Source organism: Solanum lycopersicum, chromosome 8 (assembly GCF_036512215.1).
Source record: "Solanum lycopersicum chromosome 8, SLM_r2.1".
Taxonomy (NCBI): Eukaryota; Viridiplantae; Streptophyta; class Magnoliopsida; order Solanales; family Solanaceae; genus Solanum; species Solanum lycopersicum.
Genome location: NC_090807.1, coordinates 4,717,509 through 4,736,935, shown reverse-complemented (window position 1 = coordinate 4,736,935; position 19,427 = coordinate 4,717,509). Strand labels below are relative to the sequence as shown.

At 30.4% G+C, this 19,427-nt stretch overlaps 1 protein-coding gene across 1 annotated transcript; it reads left to right on the top strand.

The window, feature by feature from the left end:
- Positions 1–4,557: 4,557 nt before the first annotated feature.
- LOC138337702 (uncharacterized) lies at positions 4,558–19,003 on the top strand. The gene is made up of 14 exons (XM_069287960.1): positions 4,558–4,657; positions 6,899–7,035; positions 13,799–14,613; positions 14,711–14,839; positions 14,979–15,159; positions 15,233–15,349; positions 15,417–15,560; positions 15,854–15,964; positions 16,259–16,360; positions 16,865–16,942; positions 17,349–17,543; positions 17,805–17,936; positions 18,093–18,673; positions 18,775–19,003. Exons 1-14 carry the CDS (start codon positions 4,558–4,560, stop codon positions 19,001–19,003), a joined length of 3,051 nt encoding a protein of 1,016 aa, XP_069144061.1.
- Positions 19,004–19,427: the final 424 nt, after the last annotated feature.

Genomic DNA, 19,427 nt, shown 5'->3' with positions numbered 1-19,427 from the left:
AATAAATTGTGTATATAAAATACATTAACTGCTGTGGGAGATTCTCTAACCGACAACCAACATTGTGAGCCTAAGTGATGGTACAACATTTTACCTCACGCTGCCAAAGACCATTCTATACCTTGCCATCAGTATAGAACATGAACTCACTAATCGGATCCACTATTCTATGCTAAAAAGAACTAAGGAATCATCTCAAAAAGTGTGATCCTTTCTCTGCCCATGAATGCTATATGGTTTATGGGGGCTTGAGTTAATATGAACTCGCATCCCCATATTGGTGCTCAATACTATACCCAAAATATACTTAGATCATATGTGTTTAAAAAAACATCTTCTCTGGTTTGAGATAATTTCTCCAACTTAGCTTAAAAGTTATCTTGGAAATCATAGTTTCCTCTTTACTGAAAAACTATCTTAATAGCTCTTTTGGAAATCTCAATTTCCCTTCTTGTTTAAATGTGAAAATATTTACAAACTTCTCAAGGAATACTTAGTTCCCTTATAAACATTTGAGAAATGAACTCAATTCTTTACTTAACTTGAAACCCTAGTCTTAAAAACAAAGTTAAAACATTTGTAAAAACCTCTTTAAAACATTGATGAACTTTACTTTACGTGACTCTTAACTTTACTTGGATTGGATATTAGTTTTACTTGAATTTACTCTTAACTTTCCTTGAATTTAAATTATGGATTCAAGGATTATGATTTGTGATAGAAGATATCTTGATGTTTATGAATGATTTAGAATAGCTAAATTTGAGAAAAGTTACGAAATTACCGTCTTCGAACAAATTCACGACGCAGAGATATTCCTAAATAATTATTTGTGAAATTAAATTTTGAGACAGTGGAGTCCGCGTCCTATCACAACGCGTAGCATATTTTTGTTTACTGGAGAACAAATCCACGATACGGACTTGTTTCATGAACCTTACGCAATTGAGGTTTTTCTGAGAGTAAAACATCAGTTTTGTTAGTGTGAACTGTTAATCTCACATGAAGGATTCACAGGGATGAAAGGTTTTCTCAATGAAGTTTGAATCTCAGGATACTCTTTGGGTTGTGACATATTTTTTCTACAACGGTCTTCTTTTCATAATCTTTGGTTGTCTTCGTGTCATTTTCTTCTATTGTCTCTCTGATGCCTTTTGTATAATGCTCCATTTCTTGTGATTTCTTTTAATTGTGAAGTGACTATTCTGTCATTTCTTGTAGTTTTTTCATGCTTTGATTGTATTTCAGAAAAAAATGTTATGGTTCCCGATAAGATTAGGCGTGTTTTTGGTCTTGAGTTGAGAACTCTTGATAGGGTTGACTTCGGTTAATATTTTGAGTATCGAGCGTCGGATGAGAGTTCTATCGGTTCCATCATGTCCATAATGTCATGTTTGAATTATGGGTGTGCAACAATTGGTTCGATTTGATTTTATATATTAACGGTTTTGGATTTTTAAATATGTTAAACACATAGCAAAACCAATAAGATATTTTTATAGGCTTTTGGTTTATAAATTTTGTTCCTTAAAGATTTGGTTTATGATTTAACTGATAAAGAAATACTTATAAAACAAATATATGAATTTTTTAAAATAAATTTGATGCAAAAACATAATAATATAACTTTACAAAAACTAATAAAATAGAAACAACAATAACAAACATGAAAAGAAATGTACAATCATAATGCAAATAGAAATGAAGAGAAATAGAGTTCTTATTTCAGATTTTAATATTTTTTATAATGTGAAACTGCAAAGTCATTGTGAAGTGTGAATTTAACGCTAAAAGAAAAAGATAGTAACTACTAAGGTATTGAGATTAATATTTAAAATTTATGTACAAGGAAAAGTAGTAATTTACTAGTCTTAATGGGTTATCAGTTTACCCAAAATAACTCAATACTAAAAATCAATACCGAATCGATAACCCAATAATTTCTTTAATAAAATCGTTAAAAATCGCTAACCCAATAACCTAATAACAATAAACCACTAACACTTTTATCGATTCGATTTATCGGTCGATTCGATGTTTGCGCACCCCTAATTTTAACTACTAGAGTGATTGGTAAGATTTTCGAAGCCTTAGATTGAGAGTTGGGTATTTAGGAAAGAAGTTGAGTTTTACACGCAAATAGAGGCTCATGAGGGTATTTCTGTCAAAATAATTTTTTTAAAAACAAAAAATGACAATTTCATTGAGTTCGAAATAATGAATCTAGTGGAATAACATATTTGATTTATTTTTATAAAATTCCAAATGAATTCTGGCTATCTGTTCGGAGACTTTAATTACATTAAGAAAGTAATTTTGTTAATATTGACCACGGTCAACATGCGGTCAATGCGGCCAAACAATCCATTTTATGTCACTTTCTTTCATTTCACTTTCTTTTTCATTTTCTTGAGAAAAACATGTGCGAGTAAGTCACTTGATCCATGCTATGTCATTTTCTTCAAATTTCATCTTCCACATCACTTACAATCAAGATTTTGAATGAGTGTTGGGGGGGCTTTTTTCCAAAACTAAAAAAAGAGTAATTTCTTGATTTGGAGCTCGATTCTTGCTTGTTTTAATAGGTTTTCAATCACAACTCCTCTTAACTTGTAGAACTTGATTTTCAATTTTTAAAAATGATTTCCATCCTTTAATTTTTGAAGTAATTTTGGACTATTTATGTAACATCTCGCTAATTGAAAGAACTAGAAAGAGATAGAATTGGAAATAGTCAATTTAGGAAAGAATGAAAAATCTGAAAAATTGGTAAGTTACCTTAAATTTGAGTTTTTTTTTAATCAATTTCAAACGACTATAAATCCTAGCTTAGGATGAGTCAGGTGTTCTTGCAACCGTAGGAAAGATCTTGGAATTATCTTTTTAATGTTCTTGAGCTTGCATGACTCCGAGTTGTATGAGTGAAATATGCCCATTTGAAGTTAGATTATTCAAATAAGGAAAGTCTAAGCCAGATTTTAGAAGTGCATAATGGTCTTTCTCATACCCTATTATTTTAATTTCATTTTTGGTAATAGTTGAGGTCTAAACTGAACTTGGGTAGTTTACACTTTTGGAAAGAGTTAGGGTTTTGAGAGAAGAGAAAAGAAGAGGAGAAGAAGCAAGGATTCGTCATTTCTTGGAGAATTGTATGTGTATACCACCAAGGTTTAATACGTACGAAGTATATGAGGTCACATAGTGTTGGGTTAGTTCACCCACGCGCCAATCATGACTCAATCCCGCGAAGTTGTATTTTTTCAAAGCAAATCTTATGAGTTCTTGATGAAATTCGTTCGATTTCTTGTGGGTTTTTGTTATTAATTTCTTGAGTCCTATTCCTGATTTTAAGTGTGTTTTCGAGTAGAATTTTACATATAGATAATATAGTTGATTCTAAGTGTTTGGGAAAAGAACAAGTTGAAATACTGGGTCTAGAGTTGGAAAACAAAGGAGAAAAATTGGAGTACACCTAAGCAAAGGCTTGGTGCGCCGACCCAGCCAGAGCGCCCAAAAGGGGCTCTAAAATTTGAGCTCTGGGGCACCGCGCCAGGCAGGCTTTTCAACCCAGTCCCTGAAATTCAAGGGTTGGCGCCCCGCACCTCTAAGAGCACCAAGGACGTCAGTTCTTCTACCTTTTTCCCCTTCTTTCCGTACTAGTTCTTTAGTAATGTACCTATACTTTTTAGTCGATTTCTATACTCTAAGGTACGTCTAAAAATCATGAAATCATCATTAACATGAGATCATGAACTTTGAATTCATACTTCAATTCAAGAAAAGTTTATAGTTAAATCAAGAGGTTAAGAGTTAATTCAAGAGATGCTCATAGTGTTTTTCAAAATTCTTTTACAAACGTTTTAACTTGTTCTAAGACTTAAGATTTGAGTTGAGTAAAGAGTAAGAGTAAGTTAATTTCTTCAAAGATTATACGGGAACTAAATATTTCCAAGAGTTAAAATGTTTTCACATTTGAGCAAGAAAGGAAATACCAAATTTCCAAAAGAGTTTTTTTAACTAAGTTTTGATTAATTATATCAAACCAAAAAAAAATATTTTAAAAACATATGACCTGAGTATATTTTCGAAGTAGTATTGAGCACCAATATGGGGACGCGAGTTTATAATAACTCAACTCTCCATAAACCATATAGCCATCATGGGTAGTAAAGAACATACTTCTTAGATGATTTCTTGGTGCTTTTTAGCATTGACTAGAGGGTCCACTTGTTAAGACATTCTATATGATCGAAAGTATAGGACAATTCTCGTAGCGTGGGCAAGACGTTATATCATTATTTAGGCTCATAGTGGTGGTTTTCGATTGGAGAAACTGCCACAGTATTATATTATTTTACATATAAACGGAGTTGTTACTGCATTTCTTTAACAAATTGACTTGCTACTACTGTTTTAAATGTTTTGTATAATTGTACCATTATTATCGTTTTACTTCGCATTTTCGTTGAGTAAAACCAAGGTAAGTGTTATTTTTAGATTCTTTTCAAGTTTATGTCTTGTTTAACATTCCCCTCAAATATTCGTACATTCAATGTAATGACGTCATTTTTCCTGCATCGTTTTATGATGCAGATACAGGTAACCAGGATCAGCATCGAGCGCATCGTTGACCAAGTTGAGCACTCAGAGCCAGTTGGTGAGCCTCCTTACATTCGAAAGACTCCTTTTACATTGCTTTAGTACTTTAGTTGTTCAGATGATCGGGGGTCTTATCCGACATCCCTCCTTGTTTAGAGGCTTCACAGACAGTTAATAGTTTAGTTGTCTTACATTGTTATTTCGTATGTTAAGACTTGAGTTGTCATTTATGGCTAGTTGAATGTTTTATCCTTAAACGTTCAGAATTTAAATTGAGACAATTGTTTGATAAGTGCATTTGATAATTATAATAATGCTTAGAGCCTTCTCTTGAGAGTCTAGTCAGGCCAAGGGTTTGCTTGGGGGCCAGAAATGGTTCTCAAGTGTCAGTCCCGCCAAAGATGTAGGCTCTGAGCGTGACAATTTAGCCCTGATTTCAAATCATATCAATATGAGTATCATGACTCCATTTAATGAACTCTTTCCGTTCTTGATAGCCGAGGATCGTTCTGATTAGCGCGAGGTTGAGGATTTACTTCTTTAGACTTGGTAATTAGAAAATAGACTTGGTAATTATCTTCTATACATGTGGCTTTACTTCACCGTGATTAATGGTGTGTATGGAGTGTGTATGGAAAATATTTTCCAATTTTCTCATGTTTGGTTAGGACATAAATTTTGGAAAATATTTTCAAAATCAACTCATTTTCCTGAAAAATTAAGGGAAATGACTTCTCTTCAAAAGTTAAATAAAACATTTTCCAAAGCTCTCATCCAACTTCAAATTACATTTTTTTTTGAAAAATATCAATTTCTAAAAAGTATTTTCAATTTCAAAATTTTGTATTTTGTCATTGCCCTCCCCCAAACCCCGATCATCCCCCCCACCCACTCCAAAAGAAAATTAAATTTGTTTTTCAAAAATATTTCCAATTTCAAAATTTTAGTTTTTCATGCGATCTTTGACCTCCCCCCTCTCCCCCCCCCCCCCACATACACACACCATCCATTCCCGGCCACCACCACTATCCAAAATTTTTTTGAAAAATATTTTCAACTTCAAAATTTTGTTTTTTCACCCGTACCCTCGACCCCACCATCCACCCCCAAAAAGATAAAGTTTTTTTTTTTAAAAAAAATATTTTCATCTTCAAAATTTTTAATTTTCGTTTTTTTATAAATCAAACACTAAAAATTATTGCCAAAAAATATTTTCTATTCACCAACCAAATATGAGAAAATAAATAAAAAATCTATTTATTTTTTAGGATAACATTTTTCATGAAAAACATTTTCCTTCTTACCAAACACATCATAAGAGACAAATGTATGAATAAAAGACACATGTCTTACCTTAGGATAAACACTGCAAATAATTTTTTGCCTTTGAGGGATTATGTGTGGGGATAAATAAAAACTATCAAATGACCACCTAACATTAATTCTTTTATTATTTCTCACATTAATATGATAATAATAAAAATAAAAAATCTTAAAATATTAATCACAATTCATATCGTTTGACTTTCAAAAATAAAATTGCGACATTTAAAAAGGAACAAAAGGGTATCATTATTCATGTTTCTTTGTTTTCTTTCTTCCTACTTATAGTCCGTGTAAAAGTACAATGTTTTTTACAACATAATTAGAAGGACATGAATGTGAAATTAAAGCCAAATTAGTGATAGGATAAAAATAATACAATGGAAATTTCATATAATTAACTTATTAATAAGATATAGGCAGAATAGTCTGATGGACCCTCGTAGTTGTATCGAATTGTATTATGGACTCTTTTACTTAACTTTTTGTCATCTCGACTCATGAACTTAACCAAAATGAGATTTTTAAATCCCTCTGACCATGTGTATATCTCACTCTCCCTTACTTAGATGACATGTTATATCCATGTCATATATATTAATACCAAGTCATAATTTTCTTCATAATAATTTTTTAATTATTAGTAAAAATATTAAATAAAAGACAAATTCATACAAATCTATTTTATCAAATAAAATAAAATAATTATTTTTGTATACATTTCCTCCACCTTCCCTAACCCACCATCACTGTCAAAACTCCACCATCTCCATATTCCCATTTTTTTCTTCTTCAATTTTTTCAAAATCTAGCAATCTGATGAATTCATGAAACTACTTCACTCCCCGCTTAATTTATTATTGACATTTCTAATCCTTTCTATTTTCACTATTTCACCACAAGTCGGCATCGTAAAACCCATTAGAATTCAATTGTAAAATCCAATATAGCATTTTCAATTTTTTTGCATGTATAGCAATACAAACTGGTCGAAACAAGGTAGAGGATCTCGTCGATGCTGGAGAAATCGATGAATCCATTGCGTCGTCTCCATTTCTGACGGCGGTGTCCATTCTTGCCGGCGTCATCGCCATTTTTACCAGCAAGATCAAAGTAACAACAACCTAAGTCATCTCACAACCACAATAACTACAACCAAGCCACCTAACAACCATATCTAACTAAACTTTTCATAATCCAATGCTAACTACTATTTCACACTCCAAATTGCTTACAAATACAAAAATAATTTTGACACTAAAAGAGGTCAAGTTACTTATAAGAGATATCAACAACTTCACTAATCTTTTATTTTTCTTTGCTTATTATGTTCAAAAAGAATTTCCCAATTTTGTTTTAAATTTAGGGTAACAAAAAAAAACAAGAAAGAAGTTGAAAAGGAGCAAGGAAAAAGCAAAATTCAGGTATGGGAGGGGGGAAAAAGGGAAAGTGATGATTGGTGGGGAAAAATAGGGATGGGTGGTGGAAAGAAGAAAGAAGTGAAAGAAAAATGAACATAAATAACAATAGGGTGTGGATAAGAAAGAAAAATAGGTTGGGGTTAGGGTGGCTGGAAAAAAGGTAGTGCAGGGAAGAAGATGGAGGTAGTGCAGGAAAGAAGATGGAGTTTTTTTCCTTTTTAAATTTATTTTTTTAAAAAAATAATTTTAATAATTTAAAAGTAAAAGTTAAAATTTCAAATATCATGTTCATTTGCCTTTGCAGGCGTGTGACTACACTCTCTTGCCAACTCATCTATATTAATGACACATAAGGATGATCTATGGTCAGAGGGGTTTAATATATTGTGTTATATTGAGTATGAGGGTACAGATGGAAAAAAAAGTTAAGTAGAAGAGTCCATAATACAATCCGATACAAGTACGAGGGTCTACCAGACTATTCTGCTTAAGATATATACACAAAATATAAACATATTCTTTAACTTGGTCTGAGTTGTCACCTATGCTCAACAATTTGGATGTGTAAAATATAGACACTTAAATTGTATAAAATTAACAAGCATACATATATGTTCTATGCGTCATAATACACATAGAAGATCGTGTAGGAAGCAAATTGGCCACATATGATGCATATGTCAATTTGTTCAACTTTATTACAAATTTAAATGTCTACTTGTGTAGACCCAAAAATAAAAGGGAAAATGATTAAAAATGTCCTCAACGTATCTCAAGTGGTTCAAATATGCCCTCCTTCCACCTTTTGGTTTAAAAATATCTTTAATGTTTTTATACGATTTAAAATTGCCCCTTTTTTACGGCCTGCTGACATGGCAAATGATTAATCATTTAATTAGATAAATGATTTGATCTTATTGGTACACCTAATTTTTTTAAGTCCAGCCTAACTACCCCGACCCATTTATGCTTCGAAACTTCAAAGCCACCCAAGAACCCGTTAACATATTAAACCACCCAGAATCGTCTTCCTCCCATACTTGTATTTTGTTTGGAGCAAGGCAGATCTCACAAAGCATACTCCTTCCTTCTACCGAGGTGTCATCAATTTTTCACTATTGTTTTCCCAATCAAAATCATACTTATTAAAATTGAATCGCTAAGAGTTGTGCAACAAAAAGTAATTACTTGGTAAATCACTCATAATTATATTCTACTTGAAATAACATATTATTGAAACTTCAAGTGACTACCTTGAATTCTAGATCGAAGAAATGTTGAGCATTATCAGTGCTCTGTTTTCATTTTTGTAGTGAGTTTCTAACGAAGAAATTTGAATTCTAAACGACTAAAGTTTCAAGATAGCTTCTTCGATATATTACGAGACCTAGAAATCCTACCGAATCTTCGCTCATTATTTATCGAAATTCAAGTCGTAATGAAGCTTATAGTTCAGCCATTGATTGTTCAATCAAACAAATCTTGTTGTAGAGAAGAAATAAACATTGTAATTCTTCCACCTTTTTCTTCCTGAAATTAACTAAAGAAATGTTGAAGGAGGAAGGAAGAAAGAAGAGAACTAGAATTGATGAGAACAAACGATCCAAATACATTGGTCTGTCGGAACATGATTTTTAAATGGGTTTTAGGTCATTTATTTTGAAATGGGTAGAGAAGATCCATGTCATTTCAGCAGGCGCTTAAAAAGGGCAATTTTAAACATTATAAAAACGTTAAGGGTATTTTTAAACCAAAAGATGAAAGGAGGGCATATTTGAACCATTTGAAATACGTTGAGAACATTTTTAACCCTTTTCCCAAAATAAAATATAGATGCAAGCTTGAAGCCAAGTTGAATAATGTATTATTATGTTTGGTAATGATGTGAATAACATCTTTTAAGTTTTAAGGATGGTTGATTTTGATAAGATAACCTACATTACTTATTTAATAAGTTCGTAACAAACAAAAAAGGTTTTAGGAGTAACTTCTAAGGTAAATTATTACTCTAAAAATGAAATTAAATCGAGGATCCTTGCTCGTAAGCCTATAAATAATTACCTAAATAGACGTCGTTGACCTTATTTTAATTGTTTTATTTTGAACCCAAAAGGCCATCCTTTGAAGTTAAATATTTATCTTTATGTCTTTTTAACTTTGGTTGTGCAGTAGGTACTGAAATTCCTATAAAGTTGAATAAATAGACACACATCTTCAGCACGTAGGATTTATGTCTCTACTTATTTAACTTTATATGTTAAAGGTCCTACATATGAACATCCAAAATTTAAAGACATAAATATAAAATAAGGTGAAGTTAAAAGACATATTTACGTATTAGCCTATATTTATTCATTGTGCTCACTGATCGAGGGCTAAAGTGACATAATTTTAGCTATGTTTTGCCATATATTTAGGTCACTTAACTTGTGTTTAGTTAAGTTGATTTTATTCGCTATACTTCTTTTACATCAAAAACAGCCTAAACAGAAAAAATACTGCAAGGTTTAGCCACGAGAAATTGTGGCTAATAGAAGCAAGATTGTGGGTAATAATATTAGTTTTTTGTAGTGAATATGTTACTATATACAGGACTTCTCAAGTTATTTCTCACATTAAAAAATGTAAACAACGTAATGGAGCAAATTCTTACCTCTTCTATACATGTGAGAAAAAATTTCTAACAAAACTTGTTATATATTTAATGTATCGATATTGTATAAATAATGCAATGCATCACTATTGTATAAATAATCATGCAATATACTGATATTGTATATATTGTATAGTCATGTATATATGATGTATATATGTGTCAAAAACATATATATATATATATATATATACACCCTCAAGTAGTTTCTCTGCTACATTTTTTGCTCCAATACAGAGAATAGCTTTCTTACTCTTTAACCATGTTTGTTCTTCTCGGATTGTTTCTTAATTATCATACTATTCAATGTCCCGATGCTTCGAGTCTTTTGATATATAATTCAATTAAAACGATTCATATTTGTGGCACTTCGAGTTTTGTTTATTTTATTTAGAAAAAAAGAAGAAGAGGTAGAGGAGGAAGCAGGCTAAATTTTGTTAGGTGAAGTGTTTATAGTAATAAATAACTTTTTTTTATTAAGTTCGCTAATTTTTGTGTAATAATAAATAGGAAAAATTACGTGGTTAGGCAAATTTATTCTACTTAATTACTCATAATAGCTATAGTTTGCTATAATTACCACTTACGACTAACATTATACATTAATTATGTGGGCTGACTTTGAGTTGTATAATTAGCCACATTTGAATATGTATAATTCGCCAGAATATACAAATACATATGTATAATATACAATTATCTAATCAATATACATATACAGCTCAGCTCTCTGCCTTCTTTCTCTAGCCTCTCTCCTCCCCTCCCAGTCTCTCTCGCCTCTCTCCTCTCTCTCCCAATCTCGCTTGTTTTTTTATACAAATACATATGTATAATACAATTATCTCACCAATATACATATACAATTCACCTCTCTCTCACTCTCTGCCCTCTCTCACTCGCCTATCTCCTCCCTCTCCCAATCTTGCTCGCCTCTCTTCCTTCTTGCCCAATATCGCTTGTCATATATACAAATACATATGTATAATATACAATTATCTTGCCAATATACATATACAATTCAGCTCTCTCCCAGGTTTGCCGTCTCTCTCGCCTCTCTCCTCTCTCCCCTAGTGTTGCTCGCCTTTCTCCTCCCTATAACATTTAGCTATGAATTGTAATTATCAAACTATATCTATGGAGATTAATTAGACTATTTTTAGTGGCTATATATGAAAGTTCCCCTCAAAGGAGTTCAGCGTCAAAACCATCTGCTTTAGTGGGCTTTAATGTCTATGGATGCCTAATAAATAGAAAAAATTACTAAAATACACTACTTTAATTTATTCCCTATTGATGTGTTTAATTACAAAAATCCCTTTTTTCTATACCAAATGATACTAATTAAATTTTATACATTAAAATATTAAAAAGGCAATATTTACCTTACCAAGGTAAATCAGAATTTACCTTCCCAATGCATATTTACCTTTCCACCAAAAAATCACCTTCCCAAATTACCTACTCCCAAGATTTCCGCCTACCCCCCCCCCCCCCCCTCCGAAAAAAAAAAACTTCTCCTAATTTTTTCCCACTGATTTCAATTAAAATTTGTGAATCAAATTTGAAATTCGAATTATTGTAAGGATTATTATCAATACTCTTCTGAATTTGAGTCCTAAATCAGGTATATCATCATCCTTATTATGATTTTTCAATTTTTTCTCGTTTTTTTTGTATTTTTAGTGATGGTATGTCATCATCCACATTGTTATTTTTCAATTTTTTTCCGTTTTTTTTATATTTTCTGTGATTATTGTTCAAATTTTTTTATGTATATTATTGATTTCATAATCAAATTCTATGTAGATCTAGGTTCTTTATAGTTGAATCAAACCATGGTCATGAAAAAATCAAGCTCTATCAAGAAAAATTCTTCAAAAAATAAAGATGCATCTACATCTAAAGATCCGAAAACCCTAAAAAAGAGGGGTTGAAAAGCGGCACCTCCTACTGTTCGACCAACATTACAAACGGTATGTAAATTTGTTTCCCATGTACATCATTATTTTCAAGTTGTTTATTTAGTGTGTTGATTCTGATTGTTAATTTATATTGTATATGGAATTTTTTTTTAGTTAACTATATAAAGCTATATCATCTGATCTTATTTTCCGTGTGTATTGCTTGCAACTCCTTCTATTGAATATGCCCGTATATGATCTTATCCATCTTGTATGACTTTATATACATCTTAAAATTTGCATTTATATGACATTCACATTATGGATATGCTTAGTCTTTACTGCCCCACATTCAATTCCAAATAAATTGACGGTCTTACAACCATTCTAAAAAACATTTGTTTTATTTTGTTTAGCATCTTCATATTATATAGCACTCTTATGAGTCATGAAATTTCCTCCATTTGAACAATTCAACATTAATCTTATGTATTATATCTTCAACTACGATTTCATTCTCATGGATATAAAAAACAATATTGATCAAGTATTTCATTGTCAATTGGAAACTCTTTCAGAAACAATTACAGATAATTACATCTTATTGTAGAAAGTAATAAAAGCAAATGTGATATAAAATGAAGGCATAACAAGAAAGAACTTTTCTTAGGGAAAACCTTGGCCAATAGTATTTCACTTAATTGCCCACATAATGCTTCTCTCCTCCCCTTCAGTGATTTCAACACAGTGCTGTACTAATTTAATCTGCCAAAAACACATCATCTCCACAATTAGAATCTTGCAACCCCCACCCATTACGAGGAACTTAACATTAAGCTAAATTTTGTGAATGACCCGTAATTGACGCAAAGAGTACAAACAGAAGGTAGATTTGAATTCTCACAAATACCACAATAGCTCGTTTGTTAACGATGCCCTTTGATAAGTATTTGTCGCTGGAGCTCTGATGAGATGATATATTGTAACTAAAATTTAAGTATCAAAATTAAATTGTGAATTTGAGTATCTTTTTATTTGTTGGACATGAAATTTAATGGATCAAATAAACATATTTAAATTTAATTTTTTCGTTTATATATAGATTCAAATAGTATTTTGTAAATATCACCTGATAGAATGATTCTTTATTTTCTTTTTACTTATATTTCGTATATATTAAGGTATCAAATAATAGTATATGTGTATAAAAATTTAAGTATCTAATTTAAATTGTGAATTTGAGTATATTTTCATGTGTTGGACATGAAATTTAATGTATCAAAGAAATATATTTTAAATTTAATATTTCGTTTATATATATAGTTTCAATTAGTATTTTATAAGTATCACGTTAACCTGTTTATTTATATTTTAGTATAAGATGAATTGTATTAAGTATCTTTTTAATCTTATCATGATTTTTGAATAAATTTGTTAGTATGTTCAATCAATTTTATTAAGTATCATTTTTTGGTGCTCATGATAGAAGGATTCTTTGTTTTATTTTTACTTATATTTCGTATATATTAAGGTATCCAATAATAGTATATGTGTATCATACTGTCATACATCTGTTATTTAAGTACCATATTTATATGAATTATTGATAAGTATATAAAAATTTAAGTATCTAATTTAAATTGTGAATTTGAGTATCTTTTTATGTGTTGGACATGAAATTTAATGTATCAAAGAAATATATTTAAATTTAATATTTTGTTTATATATAGTTTCAAATAGTATTTGTAAGTGTCATGTTAACCTGTTTATTTATATTTAGTATCAACATTATGCAATTTTTAGTACAATTTAAAACATTAATATTCTTATATGCGCTCAATACTTTATAAACTTTTTATATATTTTACAATTTGATAAAAAAAATATTTGTTTTATTGCAGAATATGAATTACGTAATTAAACATATTCCAACTAATGCATTAAAGTTTGGTCCAATATACAACACAAATTTTGTTGAACACTTAGTATCATCTATCAAGGTTGAAGGTATGAATTTATTTAAAGAAACAATTTTTGCACCATACCTAAATATACCTAGATGCAATTACCAAGGCCAAATTACTAAGTGTTTATACTTGTTAGAGATTGAGCATGATAATTTAGATGAAGAGATTCACATTCGTCATGCTAAAGGTAATGTGTTGAAATTTGGCATCAATGAATTTGCAATTGTTACTGGTTTGAATTGTAAAGATAATGTAAAGGACTTTACATATCCGGACTCAAAAACCAGTAGGTTAGTTGAAAGATATTTTCCTGATACTAAATATAATGTTAACAAACAAAGATTGGTAGACTGGTTTATGGTGGGTCAATGGGAAAATATTGAGGATGCCCTTCAGATGGCTATACTTTATTTTATCCATACATTTTTGTATTCCCAACCTGATAATACACCAATTTCTATTGAAGATTTTTATATGGTGGAAGATGGTAGTTACCAACAGTTTCCTTGGTGTATAGTAGCTTTTGAAAAGTTAATGAAATCCTTTCAAAAAAAGTACAAACCCTCAAAAAAGTTGTATCGGTTGAATGGTTTTCCATATGCACTTAATATATGGATTTATGAATGTGCTTCAACGATAAACACCGATATTGCTGTCAAAGAAGGAAACGGTATACCGAGGATTTGCAACTGGCAAGTTGTTGGTTTGAAGCCCAAGTTTGAGTTTTTTATGGAAACAATTTTTCAGAGGTAATTAATTCAATACAACATTCTTAATTAGTTAGTTTTATTATGGAATACAACTTTAATATGTTTATTGTCATTAATTAATTGTTGTTTTTTTTAGATTGAATGTTCTAACATTCAAGCAACTCCTGAGGAAATTTCAGCTCTTGAGTTACCAGATATCAATTATGTACCGCCAAACCAATCTGTTTCATCAGTTCCAGATAATGATGATGTGCATCCGGAGGAGGTTTCTGATTTTGAAGACTTCACAACAAACCTCCAGATGTTTTGTTAAAGAGAACATCAAGAGGTGTTAATGTAGGAACAACCCCACCGAAACGCAAGAGATTAAAGATTGCACATCCACATAAGTATGATCTACAAAGATTTTCAAAAGCACAAAAGGAATCAGATCATCAACCAGATCATTCATTTCAAAATCCAGAACCACAACAAAAAGGATCTGAGAATGTAGCTGGTGTTGGTGTTTCTCCAAATTCATTCAATGAAAAAACAAGTTTGGGCAGTTCAGAAACTGATGATTTGAAGAAGTTCATGAAGTCTTATGTGAGTAATCAAGCAATTTAAACTCTTATATGTTTTAGTGTTACTATTTATTATATGTTAAATTTGATTATAGGTTGACCAAAAATTTGGAGATCTTGATAGTAAAGTTGAAACTCTTGAGGCTTTAATAAAGTGTAGCCATTCAGAATTGTTGATAGTTGTTGCTGCGAGAGGAAACAAATCTGAGAAGGTGCTATTTTGATTTTGGTTATTTCTTTCTGGGTTTTTAAGTGACTTTATATTTAAAAAAATTGTAGGATATGGGAGGAGTGTCATCGCCACACATGATGAATGATTCTGTGGCAAAAAAAAATGTTGGTACACAATTCAATTCTAGTAAATCTAATGAAGCAACTGTAGACGATGCTGATGAAAATTCTGATGCTGCTGGAAAACAAAAGGTATATTCTGAAGACGTAACAAAAGTAATTAAGAACCATTATACTTAATTTATTTGAAGATACCTTTATATTTTTGTGCATTAGAAGTTTAATAAAGTATTATTTTGTCTGTTGGATACTCTAATCCATCATTTTTTATATGATAATTGTGTATCATTGATTAACTAATTGTTTACTTTTAAAATATAAAGGATGATCTAAATCATGTATTTCGTATATACTTTAATTCATGAGATTGATTACTTTATTTTTTAAGTATCACTGACTACACAACGTACAACGCACATTAATAGAGTAACTCTGCTCATCAGACTGTTTCACCAAAGCATAAGAATTTTGCAACTGTTGATGATGTTGCTGAAATTGCAGTGGAGCTTAATAAACAAACAGAAGATGTAACGAAGGTAATAAAAATCTGATACTTAATATATTGGTTGATACTTTATTTTTCTTTTTTGCAATTAAGTATCTTTTCAGATGGTTGATATTTTTTCCATTAGTTTAATAAAGTATTTTTTGCATGTTTGATACTCTAATACATCACTTTTTATATGACAATTGTGTATCATTGATTAACTAATTATTTATTTATAAAATATAAATGATGATCTAAATCATGTAGTTGGTATATACTTTAATTTATGAAATTGATTACTTTATTTTTTAAGTATCACTGACTGCACAACGCATATTAATAGAATAACTCTGATCATCCGACTGTTTCACAAAAGCATATGAATTTTGCTACTGTTGATGCTGCTGCTGAAATTGCAGTGGAGGTTGAAAAACAAACAGAAGATGTAAGAAGGTAATAAAAATTTGATACTTAATACATTGATTGATACTTTATTTTTCTTTTTTTCAATTAAGTATCTTTTCAGATGGTTGATATTTTATTCCATCAGTTTAATAAAGTATTTTTTATATGCTTGATTTTTCTTTTTTGCAATTAAATAGCTTCTTAGATGGTTGATATTTTATTCCATCAGTTTAATAAAGTATTTTTTATATGCTTGATTTTTCTTTTTTGCAATTAAATAGCTTCTTAGATGGTTGATATTTTATTCCATCAGTTTAATAAAGTATTTTTTGTATGCTTGATACTCTAATACATCATTTTTTATATGACAATTTTGTATCATTGATTAACTAATTGTTTAGTTATAAAATAGAAATGATGATCTAAATCATGTAGTTGGTATATACTTTAATTTATGAAATTGATTACTTTATTTTCTAAGTATCACTGACTGCACAACGCATATTAATAAAATAACTCTGATCATCCGACTGTTTCACCAAAGCATATGAATTTTGCTACTGTTGATGATGCTACTGAAACTGCAGTGGAGGTTGAAAAACAAACAGAAAATGTAATGAAGGTAATAAAAAATCTGATACTTAATACATTGATTGATACTTTATTTTTCTTTTTTGCAATTAAGTATCTTTTCAGATGGTTGATACATTATTCCAACAGTTTATATTTTGAATAATGGTTGAAATCAGCAATTGCTTTATTTTTTTTACAGTTAAAATATATATGATGTTTTTAATCATGCATTTTGCTTTATAAATTATTATATTAACTTTATTACTTTATTTTTAAGTATCGCTAACTGCATAATATATATTAAAATACTAACATATATTTTATTTTTTCAAATATTATTAATTTTAGATCATGTTGCTGGCATATTGAAAAAACTGATTGAAAAAAATTAGTATATTTGAACTTGCATAAGTTATTGAAAATATATTGTGTTTTTTAATTATTTGATATGACAGGATTCTACCTCATCGGTATCCTTCGCACCTGAAAATGTAGCAATGACATTGAATGTCAACCCATTGGATGCTGTCATTCCTCTACAGCTTACCTGGGGTGATGATTTGTTATCAGACAGTCAGCTACCCTCCCAGCTTGGTGTCAGTGATGTTGATACAAAAACTCCTGCTAAGCGTAACAGGGTACCTTCTAAGGTTTTGCAGTCTCCAAGCATTCGTTTGAATCAACTGATAAGGGCAAGGACAAAATAGAAGATCACATCCGTCCATATACTCCATTTGATGATTGTCGAATCACATCTCCTGTATCGCAAGATTTAATGCAAGAGTATTTAGATTGGATTAAAAAGGGACTCCTTAAATCACACGCCAATAAGTAAGTTTTTATTAATAATGCTTTTTTATAAAATCATTTTCTTAAATACTTTATTTTTGAATTAAAATTATTTATTACAGGAGGATGATGATAAATATAGAGGCAAATCTTTTAAATTTGGCTTTGATTATATGGATTTTGTTGTCGCATTTCCTGTTGACAAGAACTGGTTTTATACTATGTCACATCCAATGTATTGTTGGACTGATCAGGTACATTATGCATTTAAATTATTTAAATAATACAATATATAGATCTTTCATATCATTTAAAGATCTACTTACAAATTTATTTATACCTACATTTAATCTTTTTTTATTTTTCAAAGAGTGAAGATTTCATATTGTGTTGTTTTATATTTATAACAGCATCTAGATGTGATTTTTTACTATCTACGGAAGAAGTCAAAATTAAGAGGCTTGGATCAATACAGATACACTACGGTCAACTGCTTGTTTATGTCATACATCAACATTGTATATAATAGGTATTATTGTGCACCTGTTGATGAATATCGGACTACACAACAACATATTGGTCGTGGTAAAGCTATAGCTGGTTATGAAAGGTCTATAAAAGACATTATTAATGGATTTTTGATACCTACTTCGTTACCTTGGCATATAGTTGATGAGGTTTATATTCCTATCAATTGTGGCAAAGCTTTTCATTGGGTGTTGGCTGTGGTTGTTTTGAAGAAAAGGTTGATACGTGTGTATGACTCATCTTATGGGTCAAGGAAAAGAGTGCCTCCTGAAGAGATTAATCAGTTGTCTGTAATGCTTCCTAACTATCTACATGATAGCGGCTTTTTTGATAAAACGGATAGAATTGATTTGGTATCTTTGGAGGCATACAAAGACAAGAAAATAGGTGAATTGTTAGGTCCTCAACATTCTTTTACAGTTGAATATGCGCAAGAGATTATGCAACAAAAAAGCGATAGCCTGTAAGTATTTGTGAATCTATTTGTTTTGTTCAAATTTTTTTTAGTTTTTAGATTTTATTTATATTAAAATCCTTTTTTAATATATATATATATATTTTTAGTGATTGTGGAATGTTCGTAGCTGCTTATGCTGAATATTTGAGCGACGAAATCAAAATTCCATCTGTTGGTCTTCAGAGCGACTATCTGCGCAACAAATACGCAACACTTTTATGGAAGTATGGCATGGACAAACACAATGATGGATATGTTAGTCATAGCGATGATCCTACAAAGCCAAAGGACGGGTTTTCTAAACAGGCAGAAGATGCATTTGTTGATGTTGATTAATTAGGCTTATATTATTATTGAACTATTATTGGAACAGAGTATTTTGTGTTTTAACTTATTATTTTTGTTCAATATTACTAAGCATTTTATAGTTTTAATAATTTAGCTTGTCATTTTGTGTTTCAGTAACTCTAGCCACTTCGAACTAATAAATTTGTTGGATGATCCTTTATTTTTCCTGTCAAAACTGTGACAACGAGAAGAATAATCACTTAATCCCAAAATAGGAAATTGGGGGTATTTTGAAGATGCAGATACGAGTTTTACAGGTAAGGATTGAAAACTGAGGGTCTTTTGGTACACTTGTATACAGCCGAATTTGGCATTGTATACAAAATTCTTATTTTAGTATCAAAAAATAAAATTAGTATATCATTAAATAAATTAAATTATTTGTGTTCTGCATAAGTAGTATCATACAAGA

Coding starts and splice junctions, on each gene's coding strand:
- LOC138337702 (XM_069287960.1), top strand. CDS start 4,558: ATGACGTCATTTTTCCTGCATCGTTTTATGATGCAGATACAGGTAACC. Junction 15,561..15,853: donor ATGCTGCTGGAAAACAAAAG/GTATATTCTGAA, acceptor GCACATTAATAG/AGTAACTCTGCTCATCAGAC. Junction 15,965..16,258: donor AAACAGAAGATGTAACGAAG/GTAATAAAAATC, acceptor GCATATTAATAG/AATAACTCTGATCATCCGAC.